Source organism: Saccostrea echinata, unplaced genomic scaffold (assembly GCF_033153115.1).
Source record: "Saccostrea echinata isolate AGI-Se365-2 ecotype Australia unplaced genomic scaffold, CSIRO_AGI_Sech_v1 ptg000034l, whole genome shotgun sequence".
Taxonomy (NCBI): Eukaryota; Metazoa; Mollusca; class Bivalvia; order Ostreida; family Ostreidae; genus Saccostrea; species Saccostrea echinata.
The window spans coordinates 879,122-898,608 of record NW_026889783.1 but is presented as its reverse complement, the minus strand read 5'-3'; the positions used below and the strand labels follow the sequence as shown (position 1 = coordinate 898,608).

Sequence of the window (19,487 nt, the reverse complement as noted above, 5' to 3'; positions counted from 1 at the left end):
TTGATGTTACTCATGACCTTGAGATTATTCATAATCTTTATTCAAGTTAATGGGCAAAGAAGTAGGTAAATAATGTACAGGTGATAACCTTGGATTAATCAAATTAAGTATGTTCATAACTAAAATGTAAAGAATTGCGTCATGACGTTGATTTTGATATGTCTGTCTTTTGAAAGGCCATATTACGGTACATTTGTATTTCTCTTCCATCAGCTTTTCCATGTCCTAGTCATATCTTTAAAACTGCAAGATTAGAAACATACTTGACAGTTGATGAACTGTGGCAGGAACCACAGGCTCTTGTTTTTACCCAACAGTAAAATGATAATACCATATTACCAGGTGTTATACTATTGGGTAAAAAAAAACTATTACAGAAACAAATGCCGTGTTGCAAGCCCGAAATACATGGGGAGGAGAGGAAGGGATGCCGATGATGATTGGAATCTAACATACACACAAGGATTTGAGTTTTGTGAAACGATGCTTCGGACCTGAACTCAATTCATTCAAATCAAAGTTACAAAAGTTGAAACACGGAGTCACGGTGATGCATGCCATTTTCGGTGATTTTTCCACATCGTGTAACATTGTGTTTGAATCTTAACAAGCACAAAAATTTTAACCAGGTACAAACTGACAAAATCTCGGATTTGTAGGGTTCATTTCAAAGGAATCTCTATAAACAAATATATGTTCAGAATCACCGGGACCCATATATACGTATATGGCGCCCCTTCAAGATTAAGTGTTTAATACCCCCCCCCCCCACTCGTTTTTTAGCCCTTCACCTTATGTGTTTATTTATGTAATCATAAGGACGCTATATAATTCCATTTATTGTGTTTAAACTATGAAATACAGCTTAATGAGCATGAATTTACCAAGCAGTATAATCTATTTATACGAAATACTCTTGATAATAGAATAATTACACCTGTTTATTTTCACAGATAAACAAATTTATAATCAAACAAAAAAAAATTCCACAGCCTCTGTTGCATTTTAAAAATATTAAATGAACATTGAGTACATATTTAAGATTAATTTGTGGAGATTGTATTATAATGAAATATTTTTTCCTTGCAATTTCAATTTGATTAGATTCACATAATTGGTCTTTATGTCCGCTCGACACATTCAATTTTAATTTCCCTTTCAGAATAATTCTATGTGGAAAACGATTATTCACTTGGAAAGTTTTGGTGTACCCAAAATATTTGTTTTAAGTAATGGAATATTATAATATAATGACGTTTAATTGAAATCAATATCTCATCAATGTGTAAGGAAAGGACATTTAACAGCGAGCGAAGGTTCAATCGCTCAGCAATTCCCTCCGATACCAGCAGCATTTCTCTTTGATTTAAAATGGGACTTGACAGATTTAAGGCCAGCCACCTAATATTGGCTAAGGCTATAGGCGTTCGCCTGATGTTCCTTTTGCACTGCCTCCTAGCCGTATCTAGGGTATCAATGATTCTAAATGAATCGAAGTTTTGGATTTATTCCTTGGGATTTTTACCCGGGATCCTAGAGGGTATCCATGCAGTATACTTCAGAAAAGGTCTGGAGCACAAGTGGTAAGTTTAGCGCTGTGCTAAGTTTCTTATTCGTTGTATGCTTAATCAAATTGAAGATGAACAAGATGTGATTGTGAAACACTGATGCCCCCGTATGGCAGCTTATGGCGAAGGTTAAAGTTTCTCAAATGCAAGTTAAAATCCAAGCCAAAAGATAAAAAAAATGTTGGTACCCAAAGAAAGGTCTTGTCTCGAGGAATATATCTGTGAAATTTGAAAGACCTAGCTGCAACTGCTCAAAAGTTATGGCGAGGGTTAAAGTTTTTTAAAAGTAAGTAAAACGTCAAGGTCAAGGTCAAAGTGGTTGGTATCCAAAGGAAGGCCTTGTCACAAGGATTACATATGTGAAGTATGAAAGCCCTAGCACCAACCATTCAAAAGTTATGACCAAGGTTAAAAGGTTAAAGTTTTTCGAAAGTAGGTCAAACTCCTATGTCAAGGTCAAAGTGGTTGGTATCCAAAGGAAGGTGATGTCACAAGGATTACATATATGAAGTATGAAAGCCCTAGCATCAACCATTCAAAAGTTATGGCCAAGGTTAAAGTTTTTCAAAAGTAGGTCAAACTCCTAGTTCATGGCCAAAAGGTTAAAGTGGTTGGTTAAAAGGTCTTGTCACAAGAATTACATATGTGAAGTATGAAAGCCCTAGCTCCAACAATTCAAAGGTTATGGCCAAGGTTAAAGTTTTTCAAAAGTAGGTCAAACTCTAAGGTCAACGTCAAAAGGTCGTAGTTGTTGATATCCAAAGGAAGGCCTTGTCTCAAAGAATACACATGTGAAGTTTGAAACCCCAAGCACAACTGTTCAGAAGTTATGGCCAAGGTTAAATTCTCATAAAATTTTGCAAAAGTGGGTCAAACTCCAAGGTCAAGATCAAAAGGTCAAATATGATGGTACCCAAAGAAAGGTCTTGTCACAAGGAATACACATGTGAAAGTCATAGCTCCAACCAATCAGAAGTTATGGGCAAGGTTAAAGTTGACAACAGACAGACAGCCAAACGGACAAACAGTCAAACGGACAAACAGACAAACAGACAGACAGGACAAAAGCAATATACCCCCGGGATCTTTCGATCCGGGGGCATAAAAACACTTCCTTATTCCCTGTAGGAAATTTACAAAGAACTATTTAACTTAATTTCATTCAAAGGAAAACATTTTACAAAATTGCCTAATATATACAAAAATATTCTGGATTCTTAATTGTGAAGAACTAGATATATTAAATTCTCTTGGAAGATTTCTACAAAAGGCATTACCATAAGTTTAGTTTTAGGCATGTGAACTATTTATGATGAATTATGTATGTACTTTCATATGTGTATGATATAAGTATGTATGCATACAGATGATGCATAAATAAAACAAATATTTTTGCTCAGAACTTATGTATATGCGTAAAACCTATTTAATTATTCCTCCTTTTTATGTCTTCTTCATTTTAATCATGCAACTCTTTCTCTCTTGTGTGTATGTGTATTGTATTACATGTCTATGACTATATATGAGGTTTACAAAGTACTTTCTTTTTGCCCCATGAGAGCCCTTCATTGATAAATAAACTAATTGAGTTGTATTCGAAGATAGTTGCGGTTTTTAAAAAGTCATGGCCGTAGGATCCGAGGGGGGGGGGGGGGGGGTTGCCTCCCCCACAATAATTTTGCCGCTATATACGTTGGTATAGTATACTGTAGAAAACATTGTTACATTATGCTTGTGTCCCATCAATAATAATGTCTGATGACCTTTTGATTTGCTTTTTTTTTTTTTCTTTCTTTTTTCTTTTTTTTTTTTTTTTTTTTTTTTTTTTTTTGCTTGTAAAAGAATTTTTTCTTGATAGTGCCCCCCCAAACTGAAAATATTCTGAATTTGCTTCCTATGGGCCTGAAAGTTCCTACATGGTACACTAAATATAGAACTTATGAATTTAATCAGTTTTGTTTCTTTCTATAACTCCCGATAAACTAATAATGGTAAATCTTGTGAGTACGATTGATTTTCTTCACATAAATCTCTACAGTTCAGAATATGAGAAAACTTTCCTGTGATTACAGATATTAAAAAAAATACGAATTAAGATCACTGTTGCAATGGCATCATAAACTTAACCGTTCTCCATATATATTGAGTTCCTTTGAACTAAAGTTAGCTTTCTTTCAGGATCTCTCTTGGTACGCTCTTGTTTATTTGTCTGGATATCGTACCTATCTGGATTATGGAACTGGATCGGGCAGACAGGTTGCTTTCCAAAAGATCCGGAACCAGCAGCATTAAAATCTCATCAAAGAACTCGACAAACGGGACATATGTGACAACAACTGCAATGGAGACCAACAGAAATGAGGTAGAGATGATCACTTTTAAGTACTTGTACACGTACTTTTCTATATGGGGGAGTGTTTATGTTTGTTTGGCACTCAATTCAGTGCTCCACCACATGGTCAAGGAAACAAGTGGATCATTACAGGCCCGTAGAAATTCCAAAATGAGGTCACAGCGACCAACATTAAGGTCTTGTCAACCTTACCTAAAGATGCTTCAACTTGCGCGGATGGAGAGGATGATGGGGTCCCCCTCAGAGTTGAAAAGTTCTAAAGTTCTATGTAAAAGTAACGAAGATATGACTTGGACCCCCCCCCCCCCCGAAACACAAACCCCTCTTAAAATGGAAAGAAGAGTGATGTATCTGAAGAAAATAGATTTAGGAGTGTCTTCTAATGGTATAATGAAAATACTAAGAAACAAAAATTATTAACAATCGGGGTTTTCCGCTTCGAGACTGATTTCCGAGGTACTAACAGTGATAGTGTGATACCTATCATATTTTTGCAATCACTTTGTCGGGGAGATGTTCTCCTACTCGTCTCTTTAACCTAAACCCCATCTTTTGTGTTTCATATGCTTTTAATTAGACGAAATATTAGACGGACACATAAAATTTTCTCTTCTGCAGTAGGTTTGATATGTTACGCTTTATCTGATTCGTTGACGGAATACAGTTTAAATAGTTTAAGTTTACCCCCCCCCCCTTTTCAAAAGCACGGGCCTGTCAAAGGCATAATAACAGGTATTCAAAAGGCATAATAATGCCTTTTCAAAAGGCATAATTTAACGCCTTTCGAAAAGGCGTTGTAACGCCTTTTGGTAAGGCGGTAATAACGCCTTTTATCGAGTTATTACGCCTTTTTTCGCGTTATTACGCCTTTTTGAAAGGCGTTATAACGCCTTTTAAATATTTTTCTTCATACAGCTTTCGTAGACAAAATATTTACAAACGCATTATGATTTTTGACACTGTGACCTTGACCTTGAAATTGACCTGTTTTTCATTTTTTTTTTTTTTTACAAACTTTAACCTTGTTATAACTTTTGATTGAGAACAGGGCTCGTACATTACCTGTGACAAGTCCTTTCAAAATATACTATGATTTTTAATCCCGTGACCTTAAAGTTTGGCCTTCTTTAACAAAAATAACATTGGTTGTAACTTCTGGATGAAAAAAGATACGGTTTTCATATTTGACTAGTGCATTACCTGTGGCAAGATGTTGCAAACTTGCTTTGATTTTTGACCCCGTGTCCTTGACTTTCCAAGTTTGACATAGTTTACCAATATTAAACATTCGTAATATCGTAATAACTTTTGAATGAGAGATGGTAGGGTGTTTATATTTGACAAGTGCATTACCTATGCCAAAGAACTTCCTACTTGACCCCTGATCTTCCTTGAAGTTTGACATAATTTTCAAAAAAAAATTAATAGCCTGTTGGTGGTAATTTTTGAATGAGAGATGATAGGGTGTTCATATTTGACAAAGTTTCCGAATGTGCTTTGATATTTGACCCTGCGACCTTGACCTTGAATTTTGACCTAATTTTCAAACATTTTATCATTGCTGCTAACTTTTGAAAAGCTAAGATATGGCACTCATATTTGACACGTATATTACCTGTGTTAAGCATTTCCAAATGTAATATGATTGTTAACCTAAGACCTTGACCTTCAAGTTTTACTTAATTTTCAAAAAATTTAACATTGCTGGTAACTTTTGATTGAGAGAAGATAAGGCATTTACATTTGACATGTGCATTACCTGTTTCAAGACGTTTCCGAATTTACCGTGGTTTATTACCTTGTGACCTTGACCTTGAAGTTTAATCTACAGTATTTTTGAAATAAATTTTAAATGGTTATAACTTTTGAATGAGAGAAGAAAGCGCTTTCTTTGTGATAAGATCTTTTGGAGTATATTAGTATATTTTACCTCTAGACCTTCTTGAAGTTTGATGCAGTTTTGAGAAGCTTTAATCTTTGCCATCAGTAATTAAGTTAATAATTTATGTCTTTTTGTATGATGCACAGACAAGAAAGGAAACACAAACAAGGCAGTTACAATATGCCATAAATAATAATAGTATCCTAACCACTGAGACGCCGAAAGTGCATGGGGAACCACAATTCTTGTATTCACTGATCAATTGTTATAAATGAATTCATGGAAATGAAAATCAGACTGCGCGCGATAAAGGATAGTAATGTATTATCATTAAAATATTTTATTCAAAGACAAATGCAACAAATATATAAAAAAAAAAAATATTAATTATGAATGTCTGAATGCTAACAACAAAAACAGGACGCACAAACTTTACGTGCTGAAACCCTAGACCTTTGTCATGTGATAATGCCGATGATATGTACCACGCAGAAAAAAAATCATTGTGTCATTTGCAACTGTAGTGTATTCAAAACAAAATGCACCTCTTCTTAAAACTTTTGTATATCCGGAAACTTAACGTAGGTCGCGGGTTTGCTGACGTCGTTAAAACTGTGTACGCAATTTATATGATTTGGGCGACTTACTTGTGCACATTTGATTATGACGTCACAATAAAAAAGAAATCTGCGATGATTTTTGTTTCATCAAATTCTTCAGTATATCATTATTTAGCTATAACTTTTCTTGGAATTGGCAGTTTAGTGTTATATTATTTAAGCAACAACTTATCACAAATAATGAAGGCTTTTTACGATTTGTATAGTCGATACAATTCTTAGATATAACTTTTGTTGGAATTGGTAATTTAGCGAAGACGGCTCATTATAATTCGAATGATCGACACTGGAAGTATTAAAAAACGTTTATCAATCGGATCATCTCGCCGACGGGCCTTTCCTGCAAGCTTGGAAAAACAAGTGGTTGTTTTTCGGCTTGTCGGAAAGGCCCGAGAAATTGCGATTGATTTGTTTTCATTTGGTATCGCGAAACGATATGGACACAAGGTTCAACTGACCTTTTTCCTTTGATCATATTTGAATTAACAGTTTGATTTATTAATAAAGAAGCCATTATTTAAAAAAAATCGTAAATACATCTGTTACATCAAAAGATTAAACTTTATTTTTGAAAAGGATATTTTTAAAATGTATAGATCTACAAGTTTATCATAAATTAAATATTGCTAAGGTACGATGAAACATAAAGACAATTTTTTAGCGACACTGCCCTTCTGTTAGGGTACAACTATTTGATTCTGAGGGAGAGGAGGGTGGCAAATTTTACCGAGTCAGATTGTTTATTTTCACGTCGGTGAAGGACAGATTATTTATTTCCAAAAAACAAGGGCAGATTATTAATTCTTCTTCACTGAAAAAAGTCTGACAAGCCAAAAAAAAAAAAAAAAAATGAAAGAAAGAAAGAAAAACATCCCAAGTTGAAAACTCCCGGGGGGGGGGGGGGGTCTAGAACTGTCATGGACAGATTATTTATTTTCTTGCCCAGTCGAGGACAGATTATTTATTTTCAACATTTTCGAGGACAGATTATTATTTACAAAATCTGTAAGCCCCCCCCCCCCCCAAATGAAATGATCGTCCCCTAAGCAACAGCTTGCAATGCTGTTACCTACAGATTTTATTAGCTACTTTGCTTTCCATGTCCAACAAGTAGAATTAATGTTCTAAAAAAAACTGGCTGTTGATTACGTCAGATAAAATTAATTTTTAAATTCTCGTCCCATTTACCCCTCTGAAAATGTGGTATGTAAAAATAAATATTTTGTTGAAATATATACTGAAAATATATTATATTTAGCCAAGACGATATTTCGCAGAAATTCGTAGATTTAAGCGCCATGCTAAATGGTCTAAATAAAAACATTTTATATACTTGAATTACTTGAATTAGAGGATACCGTTTTCCGCCTGCACGCTGGAAAAAAATACAAACCATATGTAAGGATACGTCTAATTTGAAAAAAAAGCAAAATAAAACAAACAGAAAAGAATCGGTAAGAAAACAACACATAAAGAAAGTAAATTGGAAGAAAGAAACTAAAGGATTGATTGTTGTTTTACGTCCCTTGCGAGAATTTTCACTAAATAAGACGTACAAAAAATCTGATCTGAAGAGACACATGTCTAATAATCATTTCATTGATATTGAATTATTATGATACGATTCATGGGTTACTTGAAAGCAGATAGACGTGAATTTCTTTTTGATAAAAATTATTTTATCTTATTTTTCTGCACTGAATACCGGATCTAGATATTCACGACGTCAAGCATGACGTCGCGATATTTTATGACGTCGTTCTTAAAAATGTTACATTTTGCGATATAAAAGCAATTATCCACATTTAAATTATGCGAAAACTAACCCGAAGACATATTAATTTTTTTCACATTGATTTATTTCAAATCAATTCTTTGTTAAAATACCAAAGGGGAAACAATTTCGTCTGCGCCATTTAAAAGTTATTGATATTTTTTGAAACAAAATCTTGCCTCAAAACGAGCCGAAAACGACGTTTTTCTTATATAATTCAATAGAATAACGTTGAAAATGTAACGACATCAATGGCATGTTTGGGATTTAATTACACAAAAACGATGCAGACGAATTTTATAAAATTTTCAGAGAATATAAAACGAAGGTAGAGGATTCATACAACTAATTTTCATGATATGTTTTCGGACACTTTTAAATGGCCTGCAAACCCGCGACCTACGTTAATACGTTTTGCTTTTTATAACTTATGCTCGCCCCATGGTTGGGAGCAGTTCATGTAACTTATTATAAAACCATAAATTAATAAATATCTGACGAAAAATGAAAAACAAATTGAAACGTATTAACAACCATTTATAGCTAGTATTAAGCAAATTAAGAAAAAATATTCATAACTTTTATTCATGTTATCAATAAAGAACTATTCCATAGAAGCAATGAAAAAATAACGTCTCATTTCCCCATGTGCACGTACTAACACAACCACAAATAGATCGGCCGGCCCTGTGGCCATATTGAAAGGGTGAAAATGACGAACAGTGATTGATCTAAAAAATCAAACAATACAACTCTCTGAACAGGGCAAAAAAACACGGATCCCCGGAAATTCAAGAGGTGGGATCAGGTGCCCAGGAGGAGTAAGCACCCCTTGTTGACTGGTCACACCAACTGTGAGTGCTATGTATTGATCAGGTAGATGGGACATTCCGTAGTCATTTAGTATAAAGACAAAGGCCTAACAATTGGTATGAAATACTTCAGCCTTGTTAACAAGGTCATTATAACGACTATCGAAGTTACGAAATGCTAACTTTAAACGAGGTTGTTGAAATCTCTGTAATATCAACTTATCTGTCACAAGCTTGCCTCAGTTTAAAAAATGATCGTGCTCAGAGCATGCTCTTGTTGCGAGACGTAAACACCATTTGCAGGTGATAGCGGGATATTACTACCATGCGTTGATCTAGAGGGGTTGCCGGGGGGTCTGTCCTCGGAATTTGCAGAGTTATTAAAATTATATACTGAAGCAAATAAAAAAAATGGATTTAGTTTTTTATATATTATTTTTTTGTTTAATAATTATTATTTTTAAATTTTTTTTTTTGACTTGTCAAGAAATTTCTGGGTTTGGATTTTTTTTTTACTGGAGTGGATCCCCCCCCCCCTTCTGGAAAAATTCCTGGATCCGCGCCTGACTGCATTAATAAGGAAAGTTGACGAAGGAAAAGCTGATGTCATCTCGTTTGTCATACAATTTAGTTGGCGCTTATCGTTTATAGTCTGTTAAAACAGATGTGGCAGACTCTGTGGTGTCTTCTTTTTCAAGTTTACTGGGATATATATCGAGTCGACATATGAACGGAAGTAACCATTGTTTATTGATAAAACGCAATTGATATATCTGAATGTGGAGTTGAAGACCACAGCAAGTGTTTTCTTCTTCTCGTGTAACTTCTGCTTCATTGAATATAAAAACAGTTCGTCTAATAAAGGAGCACAATAAGTGCCAGTCAAAATTCCAACAATTCCTGGTCTCCGAAGACGACATAAATGTTGTCAATGAGGAACTCAAGCATCCTTTTAAATATCAACTTCAGAGTACTTTTGGGTAGAACCAGAGTGATTTTATCAAAGAAGTTTTGTTGATGACCAATCACAAGATACGAAAATTTCCTAATTCTATTTTTATTGATAAGGGAATTTGTCTGTAATATAAAAAGCCTAGTTTTTAATTTATCATGAGGAATGATTGTATAATGTGTTGAACAATCGTACGTTTTGATGATATTAACTTTAGAAAAAAATTGGTGATTTAAAATTTTCTAAAAGTTCTTCTGATTTATACCAATTCTATAATATGCTGTAGCACATCATCTAAAGTTTCTCCTTTACAGCAGTTAATATTTTTGTTAGGGGCTTGGTAGAGCATTTGTTGGACCCGGCAATGTCAGTATTTCTCTTTGTTAGGATTTTTTTATGAAGTTCAGGAATCCGTTATAGATGTGGTAGATGGAACTCTGACACCTTGGTTAACTGTCCAGAATGTTAAAAGTATTAAACACTGAATATAATTTTGAAGAATTTCATCTTTAGACATTGAACTGTGAGTATAATTTTGATTTCCAGACGTAGAATTAAAACCAAGTTCGTCTAAAAGAACAGTTTTAATAATGATAGAGCCTTACAAAGACAAATTTGTTAAAAGTCTTGTCTGCCGGAACCAAGCATAACATATTGTAGTCTTTCTAGTTCTGTTATCACTTCCGATTTAGTGAAAACAAAGGGACAGACCAATCGCATGTTGGCTTTTTAACTTTCTAAGACGGTTCTTTAATATATTTCTAAAACACTTGATCTGACGATGTGTTCAGGTTTCCCTTTCACACTGATATAGGCCATATTTAGAACTCCGTATATATTTCAAATTTAGCCCAACGTCTGGCATTACCTTCGACAGAATTCCTATTAGAAATGTTCTGTCGCCAATTGATAGAATGGGGATCCCTGTCTTTAGGAGGAACTTTTAAGATAATTGCTTTAAGGTAATCATTTTCAACTATATTAATCACCGGTTTTTACGTGTACAGCGGGACTTTAGTTGAAAGAAGAAGAGCAAGAACACTTAAGAGGATTTTGTGAATCAAGAGATACATCATGAATATTTGGTCTATTTAATGACCGATGTGACTACGCCTGCATCTTGGTGTATTGTTAAAAAAGTCCCATCACATTCACATTGGCACATTATGGGCTTGAAAGGTTCCCTGCATTATTTATGTTGCCGTTGCAACCACACGGAAAGGCCGTGCCTAGTTTCCTGTGATCATTAAAATCCACTTGTGACGTCATTCTTGTTTGAGCAGGAATGGAGGGTTGCAATTACATTGAAAATTGTGTTTCTTATGTATAAATTTCCCCCTTCTCTTGTCTCTACTACTCTACCGGGGAGAGAACAAAAAAAACTTTATAAAGTTATATTTTCATAGTAATAAAAAGTGTAGCACTCCAGGAGATCGAACTCGGTACCTTCATTTTCGCGTTCGAACACTCATCTCACTACGCAACCCAAACTCTGGACGGGTTAAGGATTTAAATAACTCCGTAATACTTTCTTCGTCGTACTCTCTTTATATAAACTAAATACTACTAATACGTTAAGCTGTTAAGGGGGGGCATATGCCTGAAAAATCTTTGTGTGAAATTTTTGAAACTTTGATATTCTTTTTATAAAATATTATCACTTACCTATAAATATTAGGTAATAATGAGTATAACTATATATGCGAATTTTCATGCAACATAACGTACAAGAACAGAATGTTCTGGTGTATTGAATTTAAGAAAGCATCAATTTCTCCAAAAAATGAAATGAAATTTGACCTGGAGGTAGGCGGTAGAACAAAACTATAGTTCGCAGTTCTTCAATTTGTGGAACTTGTTTGCAGTGTGGGACCGTTTTTACCCAGTGTCCTGTCCAATACGGTTTAGGATGACTCTTAAATACAGAACCAGGGAAAACGTTAAAAAAAAAAGAAAAGAAACTTGATTTATTGCCATCTCGGGTTATCAGGTTGTTACAAAAGAGCTGTTTACTATTACGGAAATTCCCGGCGTATTTATCCCGGATATTTTTATTTAAATAAAGATTTTGGATTGGCCTCTGAACATGTCTGTTTTAATCTCTGAATTTTATTTCTTTTTATGCTGTAGTATTAATATTTTAGCAATGAAAGGGATATGCTTCGTTCATTACATTGATATATATAGATATTCATATTGCCATTTATGCATGACACAGCTGACAAAACAGATGTTAACGTATCATCTAAAAGTTATCAAATGTACATTAAAAAAATAAAATGATTTATTGCCAGTATGATAAATTACGGATGTAAAGCTCAAATACGGAGAGAAAAAATTCAAACCATTTCAAATTACTAAAAGCTTCAAAAAGAGGAAACAGCTCTGTTACAAGAAAAGTCACCAGATAAAAGTATAAAACTTATTACATGTATATATGATATCGGTTTTTAAGGTCTCATCCGAAGGACCCGCAACTTTTACTCTAAAGTGCAGAGTTGCTACCTATTTTTATCGGGGGAGGGGAGGGGGGGGGGCTATATTGCTTCCTATTTTTATCGAGGCCGGGGGGGGGGGGGGGGGTAATTGATAATAAAGTGAAAGTGTGTGAATTATTTGAAAATCTTCAACTAAGTGCATAGTTAAAATGATTAGGGTACCTCTACCAAATTTGTGAATTTCATGATTCTGAGACATGGGTTTTAGTGTTAGGGTAGGGTTGTGGTGAATCTGTAGTGAAAATGCATTATTTCTTTGTAAATCTTCTCTGCTCCTTGGCATATCGAAGGCAAATTTAATTAAGTTTTAATAAGCAAGGATATTTTTACCAGATTTTTGAACATTAGGATCATTTGGTCAAGTGTTCTAGTCCTGGCCAAGGCTCCATTAATTTATATTCAACTGAGAGAAGTTATTCCCCTTTGCCATTCACTCTTGATGATTAATCACTGTAAATAATGTATTTGAAAGTTAATAGAAAAAGAGAATTATGCAGAAAATTTATTGTATAATACTAAAAGTACTTTCATAGTTTTAATGATCAGGTAGACTTGTAAATAATAAATAAATTAAAATGAGACAAAAATAACTTATCAAATGTTCTTCAAAGACCAAGAGAGGCCTATGTGAGAGCTAGGTCACAATATGGCATTAAAAGTAGTACAGAGGAACTAGTAGTTTGTTAAGGACTAATGACCCTCTGCTCCAAATTTCACGAATTTTTTTAAACTTCACAACATTGATTTTCATCAAGAGCTATAGCATCAAAATCAAATGAAAAATAGTATGAGGTATGAAGCGCTGCTTATTTTCAGAAATGATTTTTATGTCAGATCATAATATGAAGAAATTTTAACACAGAGATTAGGAAGAGTAATAATTTATTATCACAACATAAAATTAGAAATATGCGGTGTATATGAAAATAATATTAGTGTCATACCTACTACATTCATTTTAGAAATCATAATGAAGGGCTACTTCCTATTTCAGAATAATATCACAATGTTATATGTGGTTGTAAGAAAATAATACATCTGTTAGCAAGAGTTATCTTTCTTATAAATATTTTTTCATTGAAAAAAAATGTAATACTAATAAAAATTCTACATTTGGTGCTTGATACATTAAACCATTTTTAAAATAATCGTTAAAAAGATAGAACTTATTCAATTTTTAAGGGTTTTAAAACTGGATTTAAATGTTTTTTTGTCAAACATAATAAATCATATGTTAAGTTTGATCGAATTGACTTCTCAAAGGTCTCGATAATTAAATTCTGATAACGTACACTATGAGTAATACTAGAATATTTTACTTGGAAAGTTATCTCTCTTATCAGAGGGTCGGTCCCCCTTAATTAATAGTCATCGTCTCAAGCCACGGTCCGGAGTCCGCATATAGCTCTCTCCTACGGCTAGAATGGGAGAGGATCGTACATTTTGGCCGTGGTTTTCGACGGTGGTTAATAGTCTGCATGGTGATAGTGCTAAATGGGGGATAGATTAGAATTCAATGTATGAGTTGTTACTGAATACTAGACTAATTATTTCATTGACCCTGATCATCCTATTTCTCTTGCTTTTGGGCAACAAAGCTTCATCTATCAGTTTATACTCAGAGTCTATGGATCCTCTAGATTGTTGTATTATACTCAGGTGACCGTTAAGGCCCTTGGACCTCTTGTTTTATGCAAGGTAGCGGCAGCAGAGTCGATCAAAATTGTTTAGATTGATCATGAATACTACAATAGATTCCGAAACAATTTCCCTTATGTTAAGAATAAAACATTAGTTATTCATGTAACTGGAATTCCATTGTTTATAAATCATTAAGTAACATAAACAACAGAATGGGATACTGAATACTTAAAAAGCAATTTATAAAATTCTATCGTTAGTACCCAAGGGATTTCTCTCCGTCACACTTAGTTAAATGAAGTGTGACGAAGAAAAATCCCTTGGGTTTATACGAGGATGGAAATAGTAAGACAAAATTGAAAATACTAAAAAACGACGAAAGATACCCACAAAAGCCAGCATGTCCAAATTAAAAAAAAAACGCACTGTTTTAGTTTCTTTTGTAAATATTTAATCCGGAAACAACGGTTTGTTTGCTTTTGGTGGTCTTAAATTATCACCAAATCAATTTTGAGAAGTTCGGAACTGGTTGCAGCTTTCATTAGAGAAAAATGTATAATTAAGATGTCATGAACTACACTTGACATTTCTGCGTGGACTACGCATTTATTATTTTGTGAAGTATAGCATTTTCGTCAATAATAAATTAAGGATCCTTTAGACACTAAGGATTTTTGGGGGGAGTGGGGGGGGGCTTTGAGAAAATATTGTATTGCATAAGATGGAAATGATTAGTTGACCTACATATGTTTCATTTTTAACGTGCACAGATTACCTGTCATTCTCCCTTGGAAAATAAATGTTCAAAGAGAACAACTTTTTGATAAACAGTGAAACACAAATCACTGTTGCTTACTTAAACGGGGAAAACACATACAAATAAAGTATTCAATGACTTCAACTTGTCCAATATAATGTTAAGGATACTAGAATAGAATACAAACTGCATGTGTGTTACACAGTACAATTTGAAATCGAGGTGTAGATCACCCTTACTTGATAAAAGTCGAATGAAAATAAAAGTCTTCGGTGTGCAGTATATAGAGGGTCCTTAAATAGCATTTTGACCTATAATCGGGATTGGAATGCAAAATTGCATCTTTTGAATAAAGTATGTATTTGGAATTTTAAAAGAATTCAAAAGACTAGAAGAGGAAAATTACCCGGAAAAAAAATCACATTTAAAAATCGGTGTTCGTTATTTATTTTCTAACGCATATATATGTCTGAATTTTTCAAATTTGCATTTTTAACTTAGAATTCATTAATTGCAACTTAAAAATTAGGCTACATCAAAGTTAAGAAACAGCATTTTCTCCATTAAAGCACCGACTTTTGCATAAATTTTGGCCTAGAAGTCCTTCAGGGCAGGCCTGCCCTAAATAGAATTATGATATTTTGAAAGGTTGTGATCTAAGGAATAATTTAAGATAGGATTTGTTGAGGGGCACCCCTACCCGAAGGTCGAAATTCACAAAATAAACCTTAAAAAAAAAAAAATAAGAAAACATGTTTTAACCATCTGGTTCATATTTATAATTCTATTTTCATAGTTCGAGTGGTATAACTATAACCGCTGACTATTGATACTGCCAAGTACTTTTTTCCAAGTTAGAGTCGTGGTTCGAATCCACCTGGTACCACACTTTCAGAGTTTTAAATTCTCGCCTTTTCAAAGACTATGTTTTTTTTACAGGTGCTTGTGTATTTCCCTTCAATTATCTATCTTTTATGCATGTTCACTCTTGATATCAAAGACACTAAAGAGAAAGCAAATTGTAAATTCCATTGTAAGTAATCAGAGTCAAGTGAACTATGCCTCATCAGTATAACACACTTTCTTCAAGAACACGAATAATTCACTCTGTGTTACTCGATACAGGTATTTTCGTCTGCAATGAGCTGCAATGGATTTCTGTTGTTTACGAATTCCTTAAAGCAGTATGAGCTGCATTTTTGAAAAGTTTATTTTGCTGTTAAAATGTGCTGTTATGATAAATCTGTATGTGTTTAATCCTTTATGATCAATTAGACAAAAATAAAGTGTTAATTTGTTTTGTACAATAGAATATATAGTATTATATAAGAAATCAATATTGTACAGAACGACAATAATGTAATTTTGCTTCCATCAAAGCTTATAAAGAGTTCTTCCATTGCAAATACAAACAAAAAAGTTTATAAACATTCTTTTTCTGTTATTGAAATAGTTAATTACAAAACTGCAACAAAAATTTCCGACATCAAAGTTGCATCTCATATTGCTTTAAAATTAATCAATTCAGTGTATTACATTGATTTTATTGTCTGTACTTCTAATACTTATCCGGTTTATTGTGATGTAAAGTGTATGTGTACCCGGGTATTGCTTGTATTATTTGAGTTATTATAGAATAGAATACGATAGGTTTTATTACCAAATCAGGGCCCAAATAGGCATAAACTCATAAATAATAACAAATATAGAGTAACAGACAATAGACATCATACAGTAAAGAGTAGTATATTTACAATTACATTCATGTAATTTTATATTCAATGTTCTAAATTCAGATTTCAAGTTTTGAAACAGTAGGCTATATTATGTATCAGTAACTGCACTCTAATCCTTTGTTAACAATCCGTTACAACGGTAACAGATCATCTGAAACCAAAATGGGTCTTTATCCTAGGTTTCACTGGTTACAATATATATTCCTTCGGTGACAATCAGTTACAATGGGAAAAAATCATCTGACACCCGAGGGGTCTTTTTATTTAGGTTACAATAGTTACAACTATATTCCTTTGGTGACAATCAGTTTTAATGGTAACAAATCATCTAAAACCCAAGGGAGATCTTATTGATGCAGATATAACATAACCAATTAATAACTGAATAAATGAAAAATGCTGCCCGTCAAAATGTTATGTAACTGGTTACAATTGAACACTGGTTAAAGTCGGCACTAAATCAATTGAACACTGGTAAAAGTCGGCACTAAATCAAGAAAAGAACTAAGACTATAGACATTACAATGTACCATAATGTACAATGAAAAGTGATAAAAAAATCAAATAACATTTCGAGATAACAAACTCAAAATGCGTTCATTATATCATGCTACATACTTAATGTCTATGAAAAGGCTCCTCCTATCTCTACATCCTGAAATGCATGTCAAACGATTTATGAGAAACGAATTAGTACATGTATGTAGCCTTAAGTCATTGATCTGAAGAGAAATCGACAAGCTTTTTGTAAAGACTAAAACCAATCCCGGCCCTATAGGCCAGCGCTCCATTTAAGACGAAGTGTTCCTTCAATGTTCGCAAGAGTAAACTAATGCAAGGTTAAAAGATTAACAGTAGACTTCAGTTTGTTTTCTCAGTGCAGGTTGGTATCGCATTCTATTGAAGTTTACATCGGTTTAATAAGAGTAGCCTAGTGTCGAAACTACAAAAAGAATATCTATTTATAGATCATGAGTACAGGCACTATATATTATATTTTCTTCTTAGCACAAGATGACTTCTACCTAGGTTATGTGTCGCCCACGTGGCGCAGTGGTTAGAGCGTCTGCTCTAGAGTCGCGAAGTAAGGAGTTGATCCTTACGTCGCGGGTTCGAATCCCACTGTGGGACGTGGAGACCGGTTCTTCGGATGAGACCGTATAAACTGAGGTCCCTGTCGCAGTAGGTGCTGGCACGATAAAGATCCCTCAATGCTCAATGGCCGCTAGTGCCGAGCATAGGACAAAATTTGCAGCTCTCCACCGGCAAGTGGTGGCATCTTCATATGAGAAAAATTCTCGAGAGGGGACGTTAAGCAACATACAAACAAACAAACCTAGGTTATGTTTTGTGTTTATTATAGATTCTTACCCCTTTTTATTTTTGGGGAGTGGGTGGGGTTCTTGCTTTCTGTGTACTTCTTATTACATATATATTCTTCAAATGCATTTTTTCAGCCTTTTTATGGAGACTTTATACAGTTGGATAATGACGTTTTCGTCTTCGCCATCGAGCAGAGCTTTCTACTCGTCATGATCATTGGGAGATGGACACTTCCGAAAGGTCAAATGTCACGTGACAAGCTGTCCAACTTGCTGCTGGTGTTGATTGGTAAAGCTTGTGACATGACTGACTTTTTCACGTTGTTCTCACACAAAGCTGTGGTTGAGGACAGAAGTTTTACTTTTGTAGTCCTGGTGGTGTGGAGTATAAGTGTTTTCCAGTTCCCAATCTCCTTCACAGAATACAGGGATGAGAATCTCGTCATTACTGTTCACCGAGACAAACGGTATATGCAGATTATAGTTAAAACACTGAATGTATGCCTCAAAACAGAAATCTGGAGCATTGTAGCCTCTATCCTAATGCAAGAGTTTCCGTTCTTAGTGTGCCGTTCGTACGCTGTCGGGTCTTTGGGAATTGTTGACGACACAATTATATTTTTTCTTTTTAAAAACTCGCTGATAATAACAATGTACATGTATCGACTGGTGTCTTTGTGTTTGGAGACTGGTCCTTCCGAAGAAATAAAAGCTGCACTTATGGAAGTAGACACGGTGTCCTTGGATGACGTAGAGAACAAGAAGGATACACTTTGTATGACGTCAGAAAAACAGACAGTCGTCACTTTGACAGATTTACATGAAGACAAGGAATTAAGAAACTTTCATTTAAAACAAAAGAAACTTGATGAAATCAACTCTAAACAGAAATTTAAAGTTCTTAACAAATCAGGGAATTGCAAACGGACAAACAAGAAGTCCAAAGTCACCCCAGAGAACCCACGGAATTACAGAAAGACATGGCATCATTTGAGAAGACGGAGCTCACTTTAAAGGTCCAGTGCTCATCAATTTAAACAAGAGGCCCATGGGATACATCACTCACCTGAGCACTAAGGCTAGGAAAAAAGCAAAAATCAGTTCAGTATTGAAAAGCTTAAATGCATAAGTGGCCCTTACCTACCCCTATAAAAGGGGGGGGGGGGTTATGATTTGAACAAAATTGAATCTACACTAACTAAGGATGCTTACATATTTCTTCAAACTATTGAAAGTTTTTCCCTATATACTCCTACGTAAAACTTTGATCATCCATTGTGGCCCCACCCTACCCCCGGGGGGTCATGATTTGAACAAATATAAATCTACACTAGCTACCTGAGGATGATTCCAAATAAGTTTCATTTTTCCTAGCCAATGGTTCTTGAGAAGAAGATTTTTTAAATGATGCCATTAATTTTTCACAAATTTGTAATTATCTCCCCTTGGAAGAGGACATGGTCCTTCATTTGTATAAATTTGAATCTCCTTCACCCAAGGATACTCTGTGCTAACTTTGGTTGAAATTGGCCCAGTGGTTCTGGAGAAAATGATATTGTGAAAAGTTAACAA

At 34.3% G+C, this 19,487-nt stretch overlaps 1 protein-coding gene across 1 annotated transcript; it reads left to right on the top strand.

Moving 5' to 3' along the window:
- The first annotated feature begins 1,371 nt into the window (after window positions 1-1,371).
- Window positions 1,372-19,115, top strand: LOC133199674 (transmembrane protein 26-like). The gene is made up of 3 exons (XM_061335547.1): window positions 1,372-1,583; window positions 3,747-3,930; window positions 18,051-19,115. The coding sequence occupies exons 1-3, from the start codon at window positions 1,372-1,374 to the stop codon at window positions 18,927-18,929; spliced, it is 1,275 nt and encodes a 424-aa protein (XP_061191531.1). The 3' UTR covers window positions 18,930-19,115.
- Window positions 19,116-19,487: the final 372 nt, after the last annotated feature.

What these genes read in the sequence shown, in the direction of transcription:
- LOC133199674 (XM_061335547.1), top strand. Translation starts at nt 1,372, where the DNA reads ATGGGACTTGACAGATTTAAGGCCAGCCACCTAATATTGGCTAAGGCT. An exon ending in AAAGGTCTGGAGCACAAGTG is followed by an intron (nt 1,584 to 3,746) that starts GTAAGTTTAGCG and finishes GCTTTCTTTCAG; the next exon opens with GATCTCTCTTGGTACGCTCT. An exon ending in TGGAGACCAACAGAAATGAG is followed by an intron (nt 3,931 to 18,050) that starts GTAGAGATGATC and finishes GCATTTTTTCAG; the next exon opens with CCTTTTTATGGAGACTTTAT.